This window comes from Rutilus rutilus (assembly GCF_951802725.1).
Source record: "Rutilus rutilus genome assembly, chromosome: 12".
Classification (NCBI taxonomy): Eukaryota; Metazoa; Chordata; class Actinopteri; order Cypriniformes; family Leuciscidae; genus Rutilus; species Rutilus rutilus.
Genome location: NC_140217.1, coordinates 16,586,661 through 16,603,539, shown reverse-complemented (window position 1 = coordinate 16,603,539; position 16,879 = coordinate 16,586,661). Strand labels below are relative to the sequence as shown.

The following is a 16,879-nucleotide window of genomic DNA, read 5'->3' as shown; positions in this document are numbered from 1 at the left end:
AATCCATTAGTATCTAGAAATGTTGGATCCGTTGAGAACTCAACATATAAGCATGTAAGCAGTAGAGGTTGGCCATGTTTGAGACCAGAGGAGAAGGCCTCTGAGTTGGACAGGGGCATTGCTAGTGGAGGAAGTGGACTGAGAACTGAGTATAATGATTCCCTGAGGGCCACTGGAGATGGATATGCAGCTGAAGATGAATGCCAGGCTGGAAATAAATGCCTGGTCAAATGAACGGACTCCAGTATTCCAAGGATTATCTTTTTCTCTGATATTTTGGTGATTGGCTCTGAGAAGCCTGGTCACTTGACATCACAAGCTTTTTTCAAAGGCCCAACTTTCTTTAGTCTGTTGAAGCTGAACAGAACATCTGGAAAGGCATTTAGATTAAATAAAAGCCAGTGGAAAAAGTTTAACAATCCATATTTTCCATACACATGATTCACATGACACGTGATTTACAGGAAAACTAATCTCTATATTGAGGTTACAGTGTATGTGTATTAGACCCAGTCCAACTGCAGTGGTCTTTAGTTTATGTTGTTCAGCAAAGAGTGCAATACTCTAATATAGTTATAGAGTATTGAATGAATACTTTAATCAATATTTAAAATATTGTCTAGTATAGGCAGCTCATTGGAATTTGTAACATATTATTTTTTTCGTTCTGGATGATCTCTAAAGTAAACTATTTAATAAAAAAAAAAGAAAAAAAAAAGTGTGTAAGCTGGCTTGTGATCCATTCCAGGGGTGTAGAGATGAGTAGAGAACTCTCCCATTTCCCATTCGACGTCATGTAGGAAGCGCTGCAGGAAGGAAGGAGAAAAATGAACCCGGGCTTTCTCGCAACACTCGTTCTCTTTCATGAACATAATTTAAGCATACTAGCAACTTGCTACACATAAATTACAACGTTTAGATACTTTTTTAAATGGTTAAACTTCTTTTAAATGACTCCCGAACGATTCGGATTTCCCTGCTGAATCAGTAATGTGTGAATGAAAGAAAAGCGAAACGCGTGGAGTGCTGGAGCCCACTGCACAGAAGAGAAAGAGTCACTAGTGTCTTACAGTCAATGGAGCGTTTCTGGAGGACGTGCACTCATTTATCTGTTAGGTGAGGCAATACTAATGAACCCTGCTACTGTTTTGAAGTTGTGTTCAGTTTTTAAACATGTAAATTTAACCAGCGTTTCATTAGATATAGTCAAGCAGGTTTGAGCTGAAACGTAGAACAAGTTTAGAGATACAAAGATAACGACCTGTGCGGTTGTCATGGGTTCAGCCACTTAGCCTAGTCTCACTATTGTTGTTTGTTATCCGATACTGTTTGCGACGGGGCAATGCTACTGTTTTATAAATGTCTGCTTAAAAAAAAAACTCACTGCTTCTTGAAAATTGAGTGACTTTTTTTTTCTTTTGTATTTGTGAATTTTTCAATGTTGAGGAAGCCGTTGTGAAATCGAATCAAAGCGGTTTCAGATAATGCAACGTGACAACAGAGGCGCCTGCTACTTATTAGTGTTAAAAGTAAAGACAATGTAACATTACATGAGTGCCACACCATGAACAATGAGATCTCTTAATCGAGGCAAAGATACAGTAAAATATGCCCACGTGTTGCATTGTAACGCCCATAGACCAGTGGATCTCAACCTTTTTGTCTTCAAGGACCACCACTACACAACAATATTTAAAATGCCCATTCCTCCCCACTCACAATTTCTACCCTATTTAGAGCTTGGCATAATTTGAAAGATGTATACCCTTTAGAAAAATAACCAAATAATGAGACACATCTTGATTTGTTGTTATTTTAGCTTATTTTAATGTTTATTTTGTCTTATTTTAAATAAATTAAAGTCATCCTAATGTCCCCCGTGCCCCGGCCCCCTAAAGAGCAGTAACTACTCCAAACTATAGTTGCAGCGCTATTTTCACAAACTTGAATAGTCAGGAAAGTTCTGTTAGACCACAAACACCAGTTGAAGAGAAAAAATAGGAATCACATTACTTGATGTTCATAGATTAAATCAACTGGCCCTAACCTTAAAATACATGTAGAAAAGTACAAATTATAATTATGTCATTTTAGTTTGATTCTCTTGTCCTCTTGATGTCATTATGTGGCTTGTTTGACAATGCTTTTAACAGGTTTTTACTTGTAGGCCTATATGTAAATCAAATGTGTCAAACATATTTAGGCAGGCTCACCATGTCATGGCTTGTCTGCTGAAAAACAAGGATTTAGTCCATCCTCATAATATCATCTTCAAATGTCTGATCATATGAGGCTTATCATTGGGTACATCATGCTCAGAATCATCACCTCCAAACATTCTGGCTTTTCAAAGACAATATTTTCTTTATGTTCTCTATAGTTATACCGTTACTTTAATAATTTAGCCTAAGTATAGCTGAGGAATGTGTATCTGGTTTTCCTTTTGGCAAGTTCAGACTTGCTCCATTGAACAGTGAGATACAGTGAATGACTTTGTTTGGGAAGTTGAATTGAGCAGACCTTTGCCACCTCTGCCAATCTGTTATTGTTTTGTTGACTGAAAAAATAAATAAATAAATAAATAAATATAAATATAAATATATATATATAAATATATATATATATATATATATATATATATATATATATATATATAGTGTTTAGCCAGACATTGAGTAATAAAAAAATTAATTGTATGTTTTGTCTATGCAATGAAAGTCAGTGTCCAATGTTGTTTTAGACTCATTGACTTTCATTGTATATACAAAAACATTCTTTAAAATATCTTCTTCTGTTGAACACAACAGAAGAACAAATGACTTATAGGTCTGGAACAATGAATGACTTCTATCATTTGTCGTTTCACATAAGCAGTTAAAAAGCAGCTTTAGACAGAATGAAACAACAACAAAAGTGGATAGTTGTTTTTAAATTTTAAGCTCAAAAAACACCTTAAAGGTATCATAAAAATAGTTAATTTGACTAGTGTGCTATAGTCTTTTTATGATAGCTTTGTGCAAGTATTGTACACCAGCCGCATAGACCACTTCTATGGTGCTTTTTTGCAATTGATGTATAAAGCAACTGTCCAAAAAAATTATCATGTCATCTACCTACCTTCATGTTCACACTTTTTGGATGGAAAACTGTCCAGACAATAGTTTGTTATAACCAGGAGTACTATGCGTAGATTTGATATGCTCGGTATAGACTATTTGCAACCACTGACAAGGTTTGTTAATTAAACATCTAAGGATTCTCTGCTGCTGGCCTTTAATAGCACTTATTGAAATTATCCTCATTATGGGGTTTGTAGTCATCACATCTTTAACAAAAAGACAAAAGGAAGCTGACATTTGGGCAACACACGTAACTTAACAATGAAGGCAAGAGAAATGCATCATGGACAAATACAGTATGTGGCCTCAAAACCACAACATGTTACTGATATGAACCTAGATGGAAATCTTAATATTTTGTGTGACATTTCTTTTTATTATACTCTTACAGATTTGCCAGGTAGGGTGCCTCCATATAGCCATCAAATTCTAAAGCTCCATTTCAAACTATACAGTAAGTTAAGATTATATGCATGTTCTTTTTGTTCTTTTTGTGGTGATTGAGTTGATACTGGCTTCTGTGCATTTAAATACATTCTTGTTGTGTGAACAGATGAGAAGATGCATTTAACCTAGGCTAGAACTAATGCTAATTAATCATGAGAGTTTTGTCTTTGATTTTAACAAAGTTTTTTGAACTGGAGCAAAGTGTACTGTCCAATGTCAGGGTTCGCCAAAAAGACATCCCACTTCATGGAAGACTAAATCAGTTTTTATTAGGCTACTGACATGACTTCTTCTCAGGTAAATGCACATGATTTTAAGCAGATTGTCTATTATCAAGCACTGTTCATAATATCTTTGTTTAAAAAGTTTAATGAGGAAAATGCAAAAAAAAAAGAAAGGATTTTGTCATCTGAAATTACATATTTTCAGTTTGAACTCTTCAGCATTTCTTGTGAAAGAGGGGACTGACATGGTCATAACTACTTCTTTTGTATGTTTTGCAGAAAGACTGCCCTGAAGATGAATAAGTGAATTACTGTTCTGAAAAAAAGGCAAACAGTGGTTCCGTCTGACGTAGTAAGTGTGAAGTTTTTTAATGTTATGCTCTGGTGCTCACACACTAACTTGCAGGTTTGCTGTTGTGTGAAATACAGTTCTATCCCCCTCTACCCTCAATATTTCAGTCGACCTTTTTCACATTTCTGGGGTTCTCAGAAAGTCATTATGATGGGTAAACTTCTATAGAGATGAATTTTGTACTTTTCATTGTGTAATCACTGATAATGTCATTTTAATAGTGTAATTTCATTGCATGTAAGCCATCAATAATTGTTTGCTAACATTTAACATCTTTTAGTAATGGATTAAAGCCTAAAGCAGTCTGTGTAGTTGTGAAATATTCAGTTCTGTACAGAGGAAGTGAAACCTGAGCTTTTTTCCATAATTAGAGGTTAAGATTGACCAAAAACATTCATCAATCTTCTTATGCTTTTCTGCTTCTTTCTGGCCCCCAGTTGCTGGTTATGTAGTGGCATGTAGTATTTGTAGTATACAACAACTTTGTTAATGACATATTTAAACTCGCATTAGATATGTGTCTCACTTCTGTATGCGTGGTGCAAGAAAATCATAGGGAAGGAAGTACGAGCCTTGACTCATTCATGTTGCCAGATCTTGCTAGAAAAAAAAAGAGAAAACAAGACCAAGCCCATAATAAACCTAAATAGATCTAAATGCTTTATATTGAAAATAAGACCACAATATCACGACCCACAATTGGCCCTTTTATTAACTCCATAAACTGGGTCAGTTTATGAGCCAAGCCCGTACAACAATACCAAAAACGCTTATAATAAGTGGATATAACACTGCAAGAGAGTGCTCTGCAAAGTAGCCTTCCAAGCATAAATAAAACATGACACTTCTGTCGATGGTGGTTTGGTTAAAATTGTCAAACATTGTGAGCCTTTGGTTGCTGCAATATTACTTTGGCCAAAAATACCAAAAACGCAAGATGCCAGGATGTTGATATAGTTACCACGGTGTCAGTCATCAGAATGAAATTGTATTACCAAAACTTGTGATACACTGATAACTAGTACTGATAATTACTGATAATTCAAGTGTGCAAACAAGTGAAAATAATAAAATATACCATACAGTATATAAAAATGAGGAAAAACTAAATAAATGTTTCTTGACAAATATAAACATTCAATATAAAAAAAGATGTCCACATGGGGAAAAATGTGTTAACATTTTAAGAAGAACGCTATATGTACTACATATATGTATATGTATAAGAAGTAGCACATATGTACTACTATCATTTGAAACCGCAGCAGGGAAGATGTGTGACGTTGGCATACATTTTTTTTTTAAACCTTCCTTTTTTAGGCGATAATATGGTTACGATAAGCAGGTGATGATTTACACAGTTCAAAATAAAGAAGAATAACAGATGTTTTTATGAAATGTAGTGGAGTAAAATGTACGCTATTATGCTTTGGAATGTAGTAAAGTAAAAGTAAAGGTTTCCCAAAATAAAAATACTCAGATAAAGTACAGATACTTGATAAATGTACTTAAGTACAATAACTAAGTAAAAATAATTAGTGATGTCCACCACTGACTGTGGGAACCTGGGGTGGAATAGGTCTCTAGCAATGTAAGAGTCAACAAATGAGGCAACTTGTTAGACCATGGGTTGGGACCTGTGTCAGTGGATACAGAAATCCTGCACTGTAAAAATAAAAGGTGCCTGGAGGAACCTTTTGGGGTTCTTCACTTTGCCACATCGGCGGAATCGTCTGTAGATCCTCTAGGCACCCTTTAAAAAGGGGTGGTTTTCTGAAGAACCACACAAGTTTCCTGAGGAACTCTTATATTAGGCACTGCGTGGAACCACTTTGGGTGCCTCCAGGAACCAAATTTCATTTTTTTTTATATTTAATTTCATTTTGTTACTATGGTTACCTTTGACTTCTATTATAATAAACAAATTGAACCAAATACAAAATAAGAATTGTTTATTACATATTTTATATTCATTTTTATACATACACTTCCATGCACATGGAAAAAAAAGCTACCTATAGATTAATATCAATGAATACACAAAAAAAAAAGTATAATACATAAGCAACATGAATAATCAACCATGTATATACAATAGGCTATACAAGAAAAGACATTTCAACAAAATGCATGGAAACACATACAGTGAGGAAAATAAGTATTTGAACACCCTGCTATTTTGCAAGTTCTCCCACTTGGAAATCATGGAGGGGACTGAAATTGTCATCGTAGGTGCATGTCCACTGTGAGAGACATAATCTAAAAAAAAAAAATCCAGAAATCACAATATATGATTTTTTAACTATTTATTTGTATGATACAGCTGCAAATAAGTATTTGAACACCTGTCTATCAGCTAGAATTCTGACCCTCAAAGACCTGTTAAGCCTGGAACACACCAAGCCGACGCCGACGAATTAGCGCTGATGAAAGCCGACTGTGTTGTCGCCTCGCGTCGGGGTAAAAAGCTGCACTTGAACACACCGAGAGAACTACTACTTCTGCATATATATTCGTCTATATTCGTCATTCAAAAAGGGAAACGGACGCTGCCGGCTGCAGATACACAAACAAAGCAGTGCGCGCTTACCGTTTTGAATATCAATCCTGCTAAACACTTTCTTTATTCCACTCCGCCCGTGTTATTATTGAAATATTCACCAAAGAACACTCAGGTAAGATGACGTAACATTAGAACAGCGTGTCTGTCCCATTTTGACTTCTTTGCTCGCTGTTTTGCTATTATTCTCGTTCACTAAGCTGAACAGCCAATCAGAGTTCCCTCTTTCACCGACGGCCCGACGCCGATTCAACATGTCGAATCGGCCGAAAAAAAGCCGACGAGGACCAACTTCAGCCGACGGTGCGGAACACACTGAGAAGATTTAGTCGGCCGACGCACGGAAACTGCCCGACGGCCGACCGTCGGCTTGGTGTGTTCCAGGCTTTAGTCTGCCTTTAAAATGTCCACCTCCACTCCATTTATTATCCTAAATTAGATGCACCTGTTTGAGGTCGTTAGCTGCATAAAGACACCTGTCCACCCCATACAATCAGTAAGAATCCAACTACTAACATGGCCAAGACCAAAGAGCTGTCCAAAGACACTAGAGACAAAATTGTACACCTCCACAAGGCTGGAAAGGGCTACGGGGAAATTGCCAAGCAGCTTGGTAAAAAAAGGTCCACTGTTGGAGCAATCATTAGAAAATGGAAGAAGCTAAACATGACTGTCAATCTCCCTCGGACTGGGGCTCCATGCAAGATCTCACCTCGTGGGGTCTCAATGATCCTAAGAAAGGTGAGAAATCAGCCCAGAACTACACGGGAGAAGCTGGTCAATGACCTGAAAAGAGCTGGGACCACCGTTTCCAAGGTTACTGTTGGTAATACACTAAGACGTCATGGTTTGAAATCATGCATGGCACGGAAGGTTCCCCTGCTTAAACCAGCACATGTCAAGGCCCGTCTTAAGTTTGCCAATGACCATTTGGATGATCCAGAGGAGTCATGGGAGAAAGTCATGTGGTCAGATGAGACCAAAATGGAACTTTTTGGTCATAATTCCACTAAACGTGTTTGGAGGAAGAAGAATGATGAGTACCATCCCAAGAACACCATCCCTACTGTGAAGCATGGGGTGTTAGCATCATGCTTTGGGGGTGTTTCTCTGCACATGGGACAGGGCGACTGCACTGTATTCAGGAGAGGATGACCGGGGCCATGTATTGTGAAATTTTGGGGAACAACCTCTTTCCCTCAGTTAGAGCATTGAAGATGGGTCGAGGCTGGGTCTTCCAACATGACAATGACCCGAAGCACACAGCCAGGATAACCAAGGAGTGGCTCTGTAAGAAGCATATCAAGGTTCTGGCGTGGCCTAGCCAGTCTCCAGACCTAAACCCAATAGAGAATCTTTGGAGGGAGCTCAAACTCCGTGTTTCTCAGCGACAGCCCAGAAACCTGACTGATCTAGAGAAGATCTGTGTGGAGGAGTGGGCCAAAATCCCTCCTGCAGTGTGTGCAAACCTGGTGAAAAACTACAGGAAACGTTTGACCTCTGTAATTGCAAACAAAGGCTACTGTACCAAATATTAACATTGATTTTCTCAGGTGTTCAAATACTTATTTGCAGCTGTATCATACAAATAAATAGTTAAAAAAATCATACATTGTGATTTCTGGATTTTTTTTTTTAGATTATGTCTCTCACAGTGGACATGCACCTATGCTGACAATTTCAGACCCCTCCATGATTTCTAAGTGTGAGAACTTGCAAAATAGCAGGGTGTTCAAATACTTATTTTCCTCACTGTAACTATCATCCCTCACTAACTCTGAATAGTCTAACAGGTCAAGAACCAGCCGGATATTGTTTGAAATGTGTCTGTTTTTTAGAAAGCCTGATTGCGTTTCATCTATTATGTCCTCTAAAATAGTTTTTAAACGTTTTGCAAAAATTGTAGCAATGATTTTATAATCACAATTTAAAAGACTAATCAGATGCCAATTATCAATTAATAATAAGTCTTTTTTAGGCTTGGGGATAAGAGTTATTAAACTTTGTGTTAAGGTAGAGGGAAGAGATCCCACACTAATACTTTCATAAATTACTTCTAATAAAAAAGGGGCCAAATCTTTTGCAAATCTTTGATAAAATTCTGAAGTGAGGCCATATACAGTACCAGTCAAAAGTTTGGAAACACTACTATTTTTAATGCTTTTGCAAGAAGTCTCTTATGCTCATCAAGCCTGCAGTTAAAAACAAAAAAAAACAACAACAAAAAAACAGTAATATTATGAAATATTATTACAATTTAAAATAATGGTTCTCTTTTTTAATATACTTTAAAATGTAATTTATTTTTGTGATGCAAAGCTGAATTTTCATCAGCAAGTACTCCAGTCTTTGGTGTCTTATGATCCTTCAGAAATCATTCTAATATGATAATTTGATACTCAGTTATTATCAATGATGGAAACAGTTGTGCTGTTTAATATATTTTTTTTGGAATACTTTTTTCAGGATTCATTGATGAGTAAAACGTTAACAGCATTTATTCATAAAAACAGCATTTATTCAAAATAAAAACATTTCTAACAATATAAATCGTTACCATCACCTTTTATCAATTTAACGCATTCTTGTTGAATTAAAGTACTAATTTCTTAAAGAAAAAATAGTTATTGTTCCCAAACTTTTGAACGGTAGTGTATATTGTTACAAAAGATTTCTATTCTAAATAAATACAGTTCTTTTTAACTTTTTATTCATCAAATAATCCTGAAAAAAGTATCTCAGGTTATAAAAAAATATTAAGCAGCACAACTGTTTCCAACATTGATCATAAATCAGCATATTAGAATGATTTCTGAAGGATCATAAGACGCCAAAGACTGGAGTACTTGCTGATGAAAATTCAGCTTTGCATCACAAAAATAAATTACATTTTAAAGTATATTAAAAAAGAGAACCATTATTTTAAATTGTAATAATATTTCATAATATTACTGTTTTTTTTTTTTTTTAACTGCAGGCTTGATGAGCATAAGAGACTTCTTTCAAAAGCATTAAAAATAGTAGTGTTTCCAAACTTTTGACTGGTACTGTACACCTGGCCATTTATTAACCTTTAAGTTTTTGATAGATTCGAGAACCTCAACTAATGTGATGGGGCGATCACAAAAATCTTTATCTGGAGCACTAATGCAATTAACGTTACCTACCGAGGCCATAAAGGATACAGTGCTGTCATAACAAAAACGGTTGCTATAAAGATTCTTATAGAAATCTGAACAATATTTGGCAATTTCTTTTGGGTTTTCAGAGAGAGAGTTACCAATTTTAAGCTGATGAATGTTGTTTTTAGTCAGAGACTTTTTCAATCTAAAAAAGTAAGCTGAATTTTGTTCTCCTTCTTCAAGCCAGCGTCTTCTGGACCTTACAAAAGCACCTTCAGCTTTAAATTGATAAAGTTCGTCCAATTTGTGCTGATACTCACAGAGAGTATTATTTTCCTCAAGAGATAAGCTATCAGGACATCTAGATGACAAGTATGTAATGGTGGAAATTATGTCCTCTTCTTGGGCTCTTTTGAGTTTAGCGGTATTACTACAATAATTTCTGAAAAATTTGCCTAATTCAAATTTAAGCAACTCCCAATGTTTACCGTAAACCCGTTCTGCTTTGGCTTTAGTCGAAAAGGAATGAATAAATTTCTTTAATATAACTGTCTCATGATTCAGTACAGAACTATTAAGTTTCCAATATGAGTTATAACATTTTGTAGAAGTCACTGGAAGTAGATCAATGCTGATTTGTATTGCTTTATGATCATATATTAACCTGCTTTTGTTATTCATAACAAACGCCAATGACGACAGCAGGAATCAGCTAAATTAGTTAGGCTATAGCAGCAATTTGAAGACACAGTTGTACAAAATATGTTGAATTGAATGACTAAATCAATCTAAGACTCAATCATTTCCATTTGTTTATTAGATCAACGTAGTTAGCATCGCGGCTAAAACCTTCATACCAGATACTGTGCAATAAACGAGTGGTAAACACTGTAAAAACGTAGTAATGTATAATAAATGTATAAATTTATTTTATATATATGTGTGTTTGAATATATAGTGAGTAGACTCTGTATTTATATTTATTTGGCGAGTTTACAAACCTTGTAATGGAGAGCCGAACAAACGGCGGAAGCTTTGATGAGAGGAGTTACTTTCAAACCCGATGACGATCAGCTGAGCTTTGTTGCGCGCGAGCAGCGCAAGCATCACTGAAGCGACGACAGCAGAGGAATAGCAGCAGTTTCGTGACCGAATAAAACATTTCTACTCCTGGTTCTTCTTCTTCATATTATTAATATTATTATTATTTAGTGTTGTTGTTTAAGGTTTAAATTAATCAATAAAATAGGCCTATACTAAATAAATGTAAGCTACCCAGGTGAAAAAGACGTAGGCTACTGTTAAATGTATTAAAAATGCATTAAAGTATATTTGTATTGTAGGTCTACTAAAAACACACTCAAGTACATTTTTAATACATTTAATAGTACGTCTTTTTCACCTGGGTATGTATACTGAATCAAACCTATAATAATAATAATAGGATAATAATAATCTTATTCTGGCCTCACTGAACCATTGGGTTCCTCCAGATGCTGGCTTTAACATAAGAGATCTTCCAGGAACCACTTAAATGTTAAAAGATCTTCTAATGACTCTTTTATCGCATTCAAGTTCCTCTATTTTCCCCCAAAGCACTTCGAGGTCTCATGGTAATGAAAAGGTGACTCCAGAACCTCTGAACTAAATACAAAGTGCTTAAAGGATCCCATAAGTTCCAGCAAGAACCTCAAAGATTGTCAATGCTCCTCCAGTAACCCTACTATAGGAGAAAGACCTTTGAGGCACTTAAATTACATTTTGAAGTTCCTTGAGTATCCGACAGGATATTTGAGGCAACTTTAGTTTTTACAGTGTGGTACTTGAGAAATGTGACATGCTGTGACTATCCCAGCTCCAACACAATACCTTGGCTCCAATTCTTCTTCCAAAATCAAAAACTGTCAGACATTTATGTTTCTGGAGTCCCTGGTTTCTGATATGCTGCTTTCAAGCTGTCTCCGTTAGCTATTCAGAGAAGTGTTTCTGTTAAAGCAGGGACAATGAAGGATGTCAAAAAGCTAAGATCTGGTCAGTTCCTAGTAGAATGTAAAAAGTGAATAATAGTTCATTCATATTATATGAAATAAGATTCATTTTTATTAAGTATAAGTATTTTAAAGTTAGTTTTAATCTTTTAAACATGAGTTGAAGTGTACTTACTTTCGATGAAATTAGTCTTTTTTGTCTGGCTTTTCTATCTGGTTAAAGTCCACAGCTCTTTGAATTGTTTTCGGATTACAACCGTCCATGATGTCTGTGAGAATGAAACGGTACAAATGAGTTTTGAGAAATAAGAAGCATTGCGGATAAATAAAAGCATATGAAATAATAGCCATATGAAATAAGATGAAATTTGATTAAATATAAGTATTCTAAAAATAGGGTTTAAGCTTATCAACATGAGATGAGATGTATGAGACACTTAGATGAATTGAGATGCATGCAGGGGCACTGCTCCCCATCCTGACTGTGTGTTGTTGTGTATTTGGTTTGCCATTTGTTTCTGGAAGCATCAAACAATTCAAAGGTAGGATAGTCACCTCTAAAGTTTTATTATTGAGTGATCGTAAACGTGAATGAACGTAAACCATCATAGACAACTGTCTCCCATCCTGTATTGTTTGGGAGACCCCAAAATGTGATCATTTTGACATCTCTACACTGACCAGGGCTGTGAGATCAATAGAATTAGATGTTTATACCTGTGTCTTCAGGGGTCAAAACAAAATGGCCAGGAAGTTAAATTTTATATACTCTTATCCATTGATTGTTATGATAAGCTAATCGTTGTTTCTTCCTGGGGCAACTGTCTCCCATCCTGTCTTTCTAGGAGAAACTGTGAAGGAAAGAGGCAGCCCAAAAAATGACACCTCAATTCTGACACCTTCTGAAGATCAGAGCCTTACAGGCAATGTTTGATAGTATATCAACAAAAGTTTTTAAATATATATTTTTTAACAATATTTTAAATAACCTCTTTGATCTTATTCTATTTTTTAATAGTTTGTTTTTTAATTAGTTAATAGTTATGAGTAAATGGCTCTGCGGCTTTATTTATTTATTTATTTTCAGATGGTCTACACTGAAATATAGTAAAGCTGTATACTTTTCACTATTGGATTAAATTAACCTAAAAATAAACCTAAAATTACATGACAGATCACGTAATAGCCATAAATTGATCAACAAACAGAAATAAAACATTAAATCTTTACATTTTTGATGGTTTACCTTTTTTGCTATTTACTAGCAGGTCAAAGTTAAAGGGTTAGTTCACCCAGTACTCACCCTCATGTTGTTCCAACCCTGTAAGACCTTCGTTCATCTTCGGAACACAAATTAAGATATTTTTGATTAAATCTGAGAGCTGGATCACTCCTCCATAGGCTTCTAAGGCATTATAAATTGCTGGCCCAGAAAATGTATTAAAGACATCGTTAATATAGTCCAAGTGACTACAGTGGCTCAATCTTAAGTTTATAAAGCAACGAGAATACTTTTTGTGCGCAAAACCCCCCCAAAATAACGACTTTATTCCACTATTCATTTCCTTCTCTCTGGGCCTTGAGTTTTTTCACGTAGTATAACTGCGCAGCGCTTCTGTGTTGTACGTCACACGCATCACACACATGACCAGCGTCGGCCAATAGTGAGCCTACGTGTGACGTACAACACAGAAGTGCTGCGCAGTTATACTACGTGAAAAAACTCAAGGCCCAGAGAAAAGGAAATGAATAGTGGAATAAAGTCAATATTTTGGGGGGGTTTTGCGCACAAAAAGTATTCTCGTCGCTTTATAAACTTAAGATTGAGCCACTGTAGTTTGTTACATAAGTTATTAAATAAGATCCTTCAGGGATAAACTACAGTGTGAAATGAAGCTTCAGACCCTCACAGAGACGGGAGGAGTTACAGACCAGATGAGCCTCTTGGACACAATGTCACAGCATATGTAAAGTTAGTCTGCTTTCCAGAGTTTTATTCCTACTTAATTAATTTAAAAGCATAATCTTAAAAGTTTAAATTAGATCTTTTAAAATTAAAAGACTGTTTAAATCAAATCTTTACATTTATTATTTATTATTTTTACTAAACAGCATCTGTTTCAAAAACGTTAAAATTTTAAAGCAAAAACTGTGCTTAGTCGTCTTAGATCTTATTTATACAAAAATATTCAAGCAGTATTTTTGTCCATGCAACATGAAAACAAATTTTGTTTTTTGTTTTGTTTTCAAGAAATCCAGGGACTCGACATTGCTCTTATTTAGATTAAGTTGTATCTTTTAGAAAATCACCACACATGTTCAGAGACGAGATGTGCCTCTGTGGTCCATGACGCAGCATAAGTAAAGTTTGTCTTGAGTGAATATTTAATTTTACTCGTCTTAATTCAAAGCATGATCTTACTTTTTCTACGGTAGCTATGATCTATGTCACGTATAAGTTGTATATTATTTTTACTTTTCTTGTATCTTCCGAACTGTCCTTAATCAGTGTGGAAACACACAGGGTGAAACCCTTTACTGAGAATATACTATCGGTTATCTACTCCGATTTGCGTAAAATAAAGTGAAGATGACAAATAAATGACAAGGAAGAACAAAAAATTTACATGAAGTACACAAGTGTATACAAGCAAAAGTTTGTTGTTAGTTGTCAAGCAGCACACACCCAAAACCAATGTTACTCGGGTATGGAAGAGAAATAATGCAACCTCAGTGTCCAGTGTCAGGCCTTACTGCTTAGGTCTTTCCAGTGCTGGAAAGCTTTACTGGGTCTTAAAACGTGGACGTGGGTCCTAAAGCTCTTGCCTGATCATAACCCTTCTATTTCCAGTGATATTCCTCTGATCTTTTCTCTTTTGTAATGTCTCTAAGCCATTTCTCTTCCAACAGTCTTTCTACAAATCTACCTCTTGCTTGCTCGCTCTCCTACCCCATCACGAGTGTGTACGCCCCTACTGCTGATTGGCTAGTTTGTTGTGGTGCTTGGTCCAATCCACTTTCAACAGCGTTTTCCAGAAATTGCTTACTGTGTCTTTAAGTAGATGTGTTATGTTCATTCAGCCAGGGTTGCCTGGTCTGCAGAACAAAACTACTGCAATGGGCCAATCAACCCACTGAATAAAAAATCTATTTAGCAACTCAAAAGTAGCCCAATTTTGCTGAAAAACCACAGACTTGACAACTCTGTAGTCAGCTATCCCCATGCTGGTGAAATGGTGGGGTTGTGTGACGCTGTTCTATGGAGGCGGGTTAAGGACGGGTTTTAGTGTAGCACTGCGGGGCTACTTCCCCTACAGTGGAATCACAACTTTATTTCAGCCTTGCGGCTTGAGGTCCTAGGCTATTGGCCTCACCCGGCACGTTGTTAGACTTGGCTTGCTCTGGCTCGACAATGGAAAATCACTATCTAAGATTGTGAAGGATACATCTAAATTAACATCAACAAAACTGACAAAGGCATCTTAGTAAATGGGATGTTACACACACATTCAGATTAGTCTTGATGCTCTTTTATATACTGCCTAGTTTTTTAATCTGCATGGGTTCATAATAAAGATGACTATTTTTCAGTAATATCATTAAAGTTAATGTTTATGTAGAAATATCATTACAAGTGGTGCATATAAGATTTCTGGTCTCAATTTCGATTTGTTTTAAAACCTAAATGTCATATTCATTATTATTTTTTATAAATATGATTGTGCTTCCTTACTGTATTGTTCGCCGTTTAATTTAATATTTTTTTTAATAGACCTGAAAATCGGAATCACAATGTCATCTGAGGAAGAGGAGGCCTCAAAAAGTAACAGTGGTCAATCAGAAAGTAAGCTGAAGAGCAAGAAGCCACCCAGTCTGATGATTGCAATTCCCAAACCTGAGTCTGACAAAAAGGTAGGAGTCTAAAATAAAGGTTTGTGTAAAAAAAAAAAAAAAAAAAAAAACCTCTGTTCAGCTGCAGCACGTCTCACACAGAATGCCATGGATCTTAGGTTTACAGTGCTGGTCAGAATCATTTGCCCCATGGTTAAATATGATCAAAGATGGCTGTAAAAAAAAAAAGAAGAAAAAAGCTTTTTGGCAGCAAACACTTAATATGGGTTTGGTTCATACAGGGCTAAAAAAAGTACCCCATGTGTAAAATGAAAAACTCTGCTGTATCTTTAATGCTGTGGGCCTAATTTTCTGTTAGAGGTCCTGGACATCTTGTTCAGATACACGGCATGGGGGGGCCGGGGGGGCCGGGGGGGGGGGGGGGGGGGGGGCAGTGCCCCCGTGTCAACAAGCTTGGCCCCCCCTCTGGCCCCCCTAAATTTGGAATCGTAAAATCACACCAAACAACTGCGCATTTATTCAGTTGCGGCGCCTTCATCTAGGCTACACTGCAGCACGACGTATATTCACATCAAATGTTAACGCAGAGGAACGGGACACTGCAGTTCACAAAAGTTCATTATTTTCATGTGCTTTAAAGCCTTGCCGGTTAAACATGTCATTCGCTGCTGATGCGCTGTTCAAACATGCGCTTTACTGAGCGCGTACACTCGACGCGCACATGCACTAAAAGCCTGTTACTGGACTAAGTTATCTTTTGAGTCTTATATTGCGCTAATACTGTCAAATACAGACATTGTTTACATAAACAAAGTTGGTTATGTCTAAAGTGAAAGCAAACAGAGAAAATTAATTAAAATCTGCTTGTCATATGCGTGTATATTAGACGTGTCGCGTGCAGTTCTTAAAGAGACAGTAGCCCTAATAATAAACATGCTGCCGCTTGTCCATAGATAGTTCACCCAAAACCAAACAGTTGCTGGTCCCCATTGACTTCCATACATAGTAGGAAAAAATATATACTATGGAAGTCACAGGGGTACATCAACTGTTGTGGTTACTCACATTCTTTCAAATAACGTTTATTTTCAACAGAAGAAAGAAACTTATTCGGGTTTAAAACAACTTAAGAGAGTAAATTATGACTTTTTGGGGGGAGAATTATCCCTTTAATGTTAATAAAACAACAAAACACACAGAGGAAATCATTCACTG

General features: G+C 36.2%; 1 protein-coding gene across 6 annotated transcripts in view; it reads left to right on the top strand.

The window, feature by feature from the left end:
• The first annotated feature begins 720 nt into the window (after positions 1–720).
• The window catches only part of LOC311301003 (inactive rhomboid protein 2-like), a 210,814-nt gene continuing 194,655 nt past the window's right edge, over positions 721–16,879 (top strand). For 2 of the 6 annotated variants that reach the window (XM_084425803.1, XM_084425800.1), the window contains exons 1-5: positions 721–1,116; positions 3,511–3,573; positions 3,749–3,863; positions 4,070–4,142; positions 15,585–15,724. In XM_084425803.1, coding sequence (XP_084281929.1) covers positions 15,605–15,724 — 120 coding nt within the window. In that variant the 5' untranslated portion in view covers positions 721–1,116; positions 3,511–3,573; positions 3,749–3,863; positions 4,070–4,142; positions 15,585–15,604. The remainder of the gene's footprint in view (positions 1,117–3,510; positions 3,574–3,748; positions 3,864–4,069; positions 4,143–15,584; positions 15,725–16,879) is intronic. The other 4 variants (XM_084425804.1, XM_084425801.1, XM_084425805.1 and 1 more) reach the window with 3 other exon arrangements.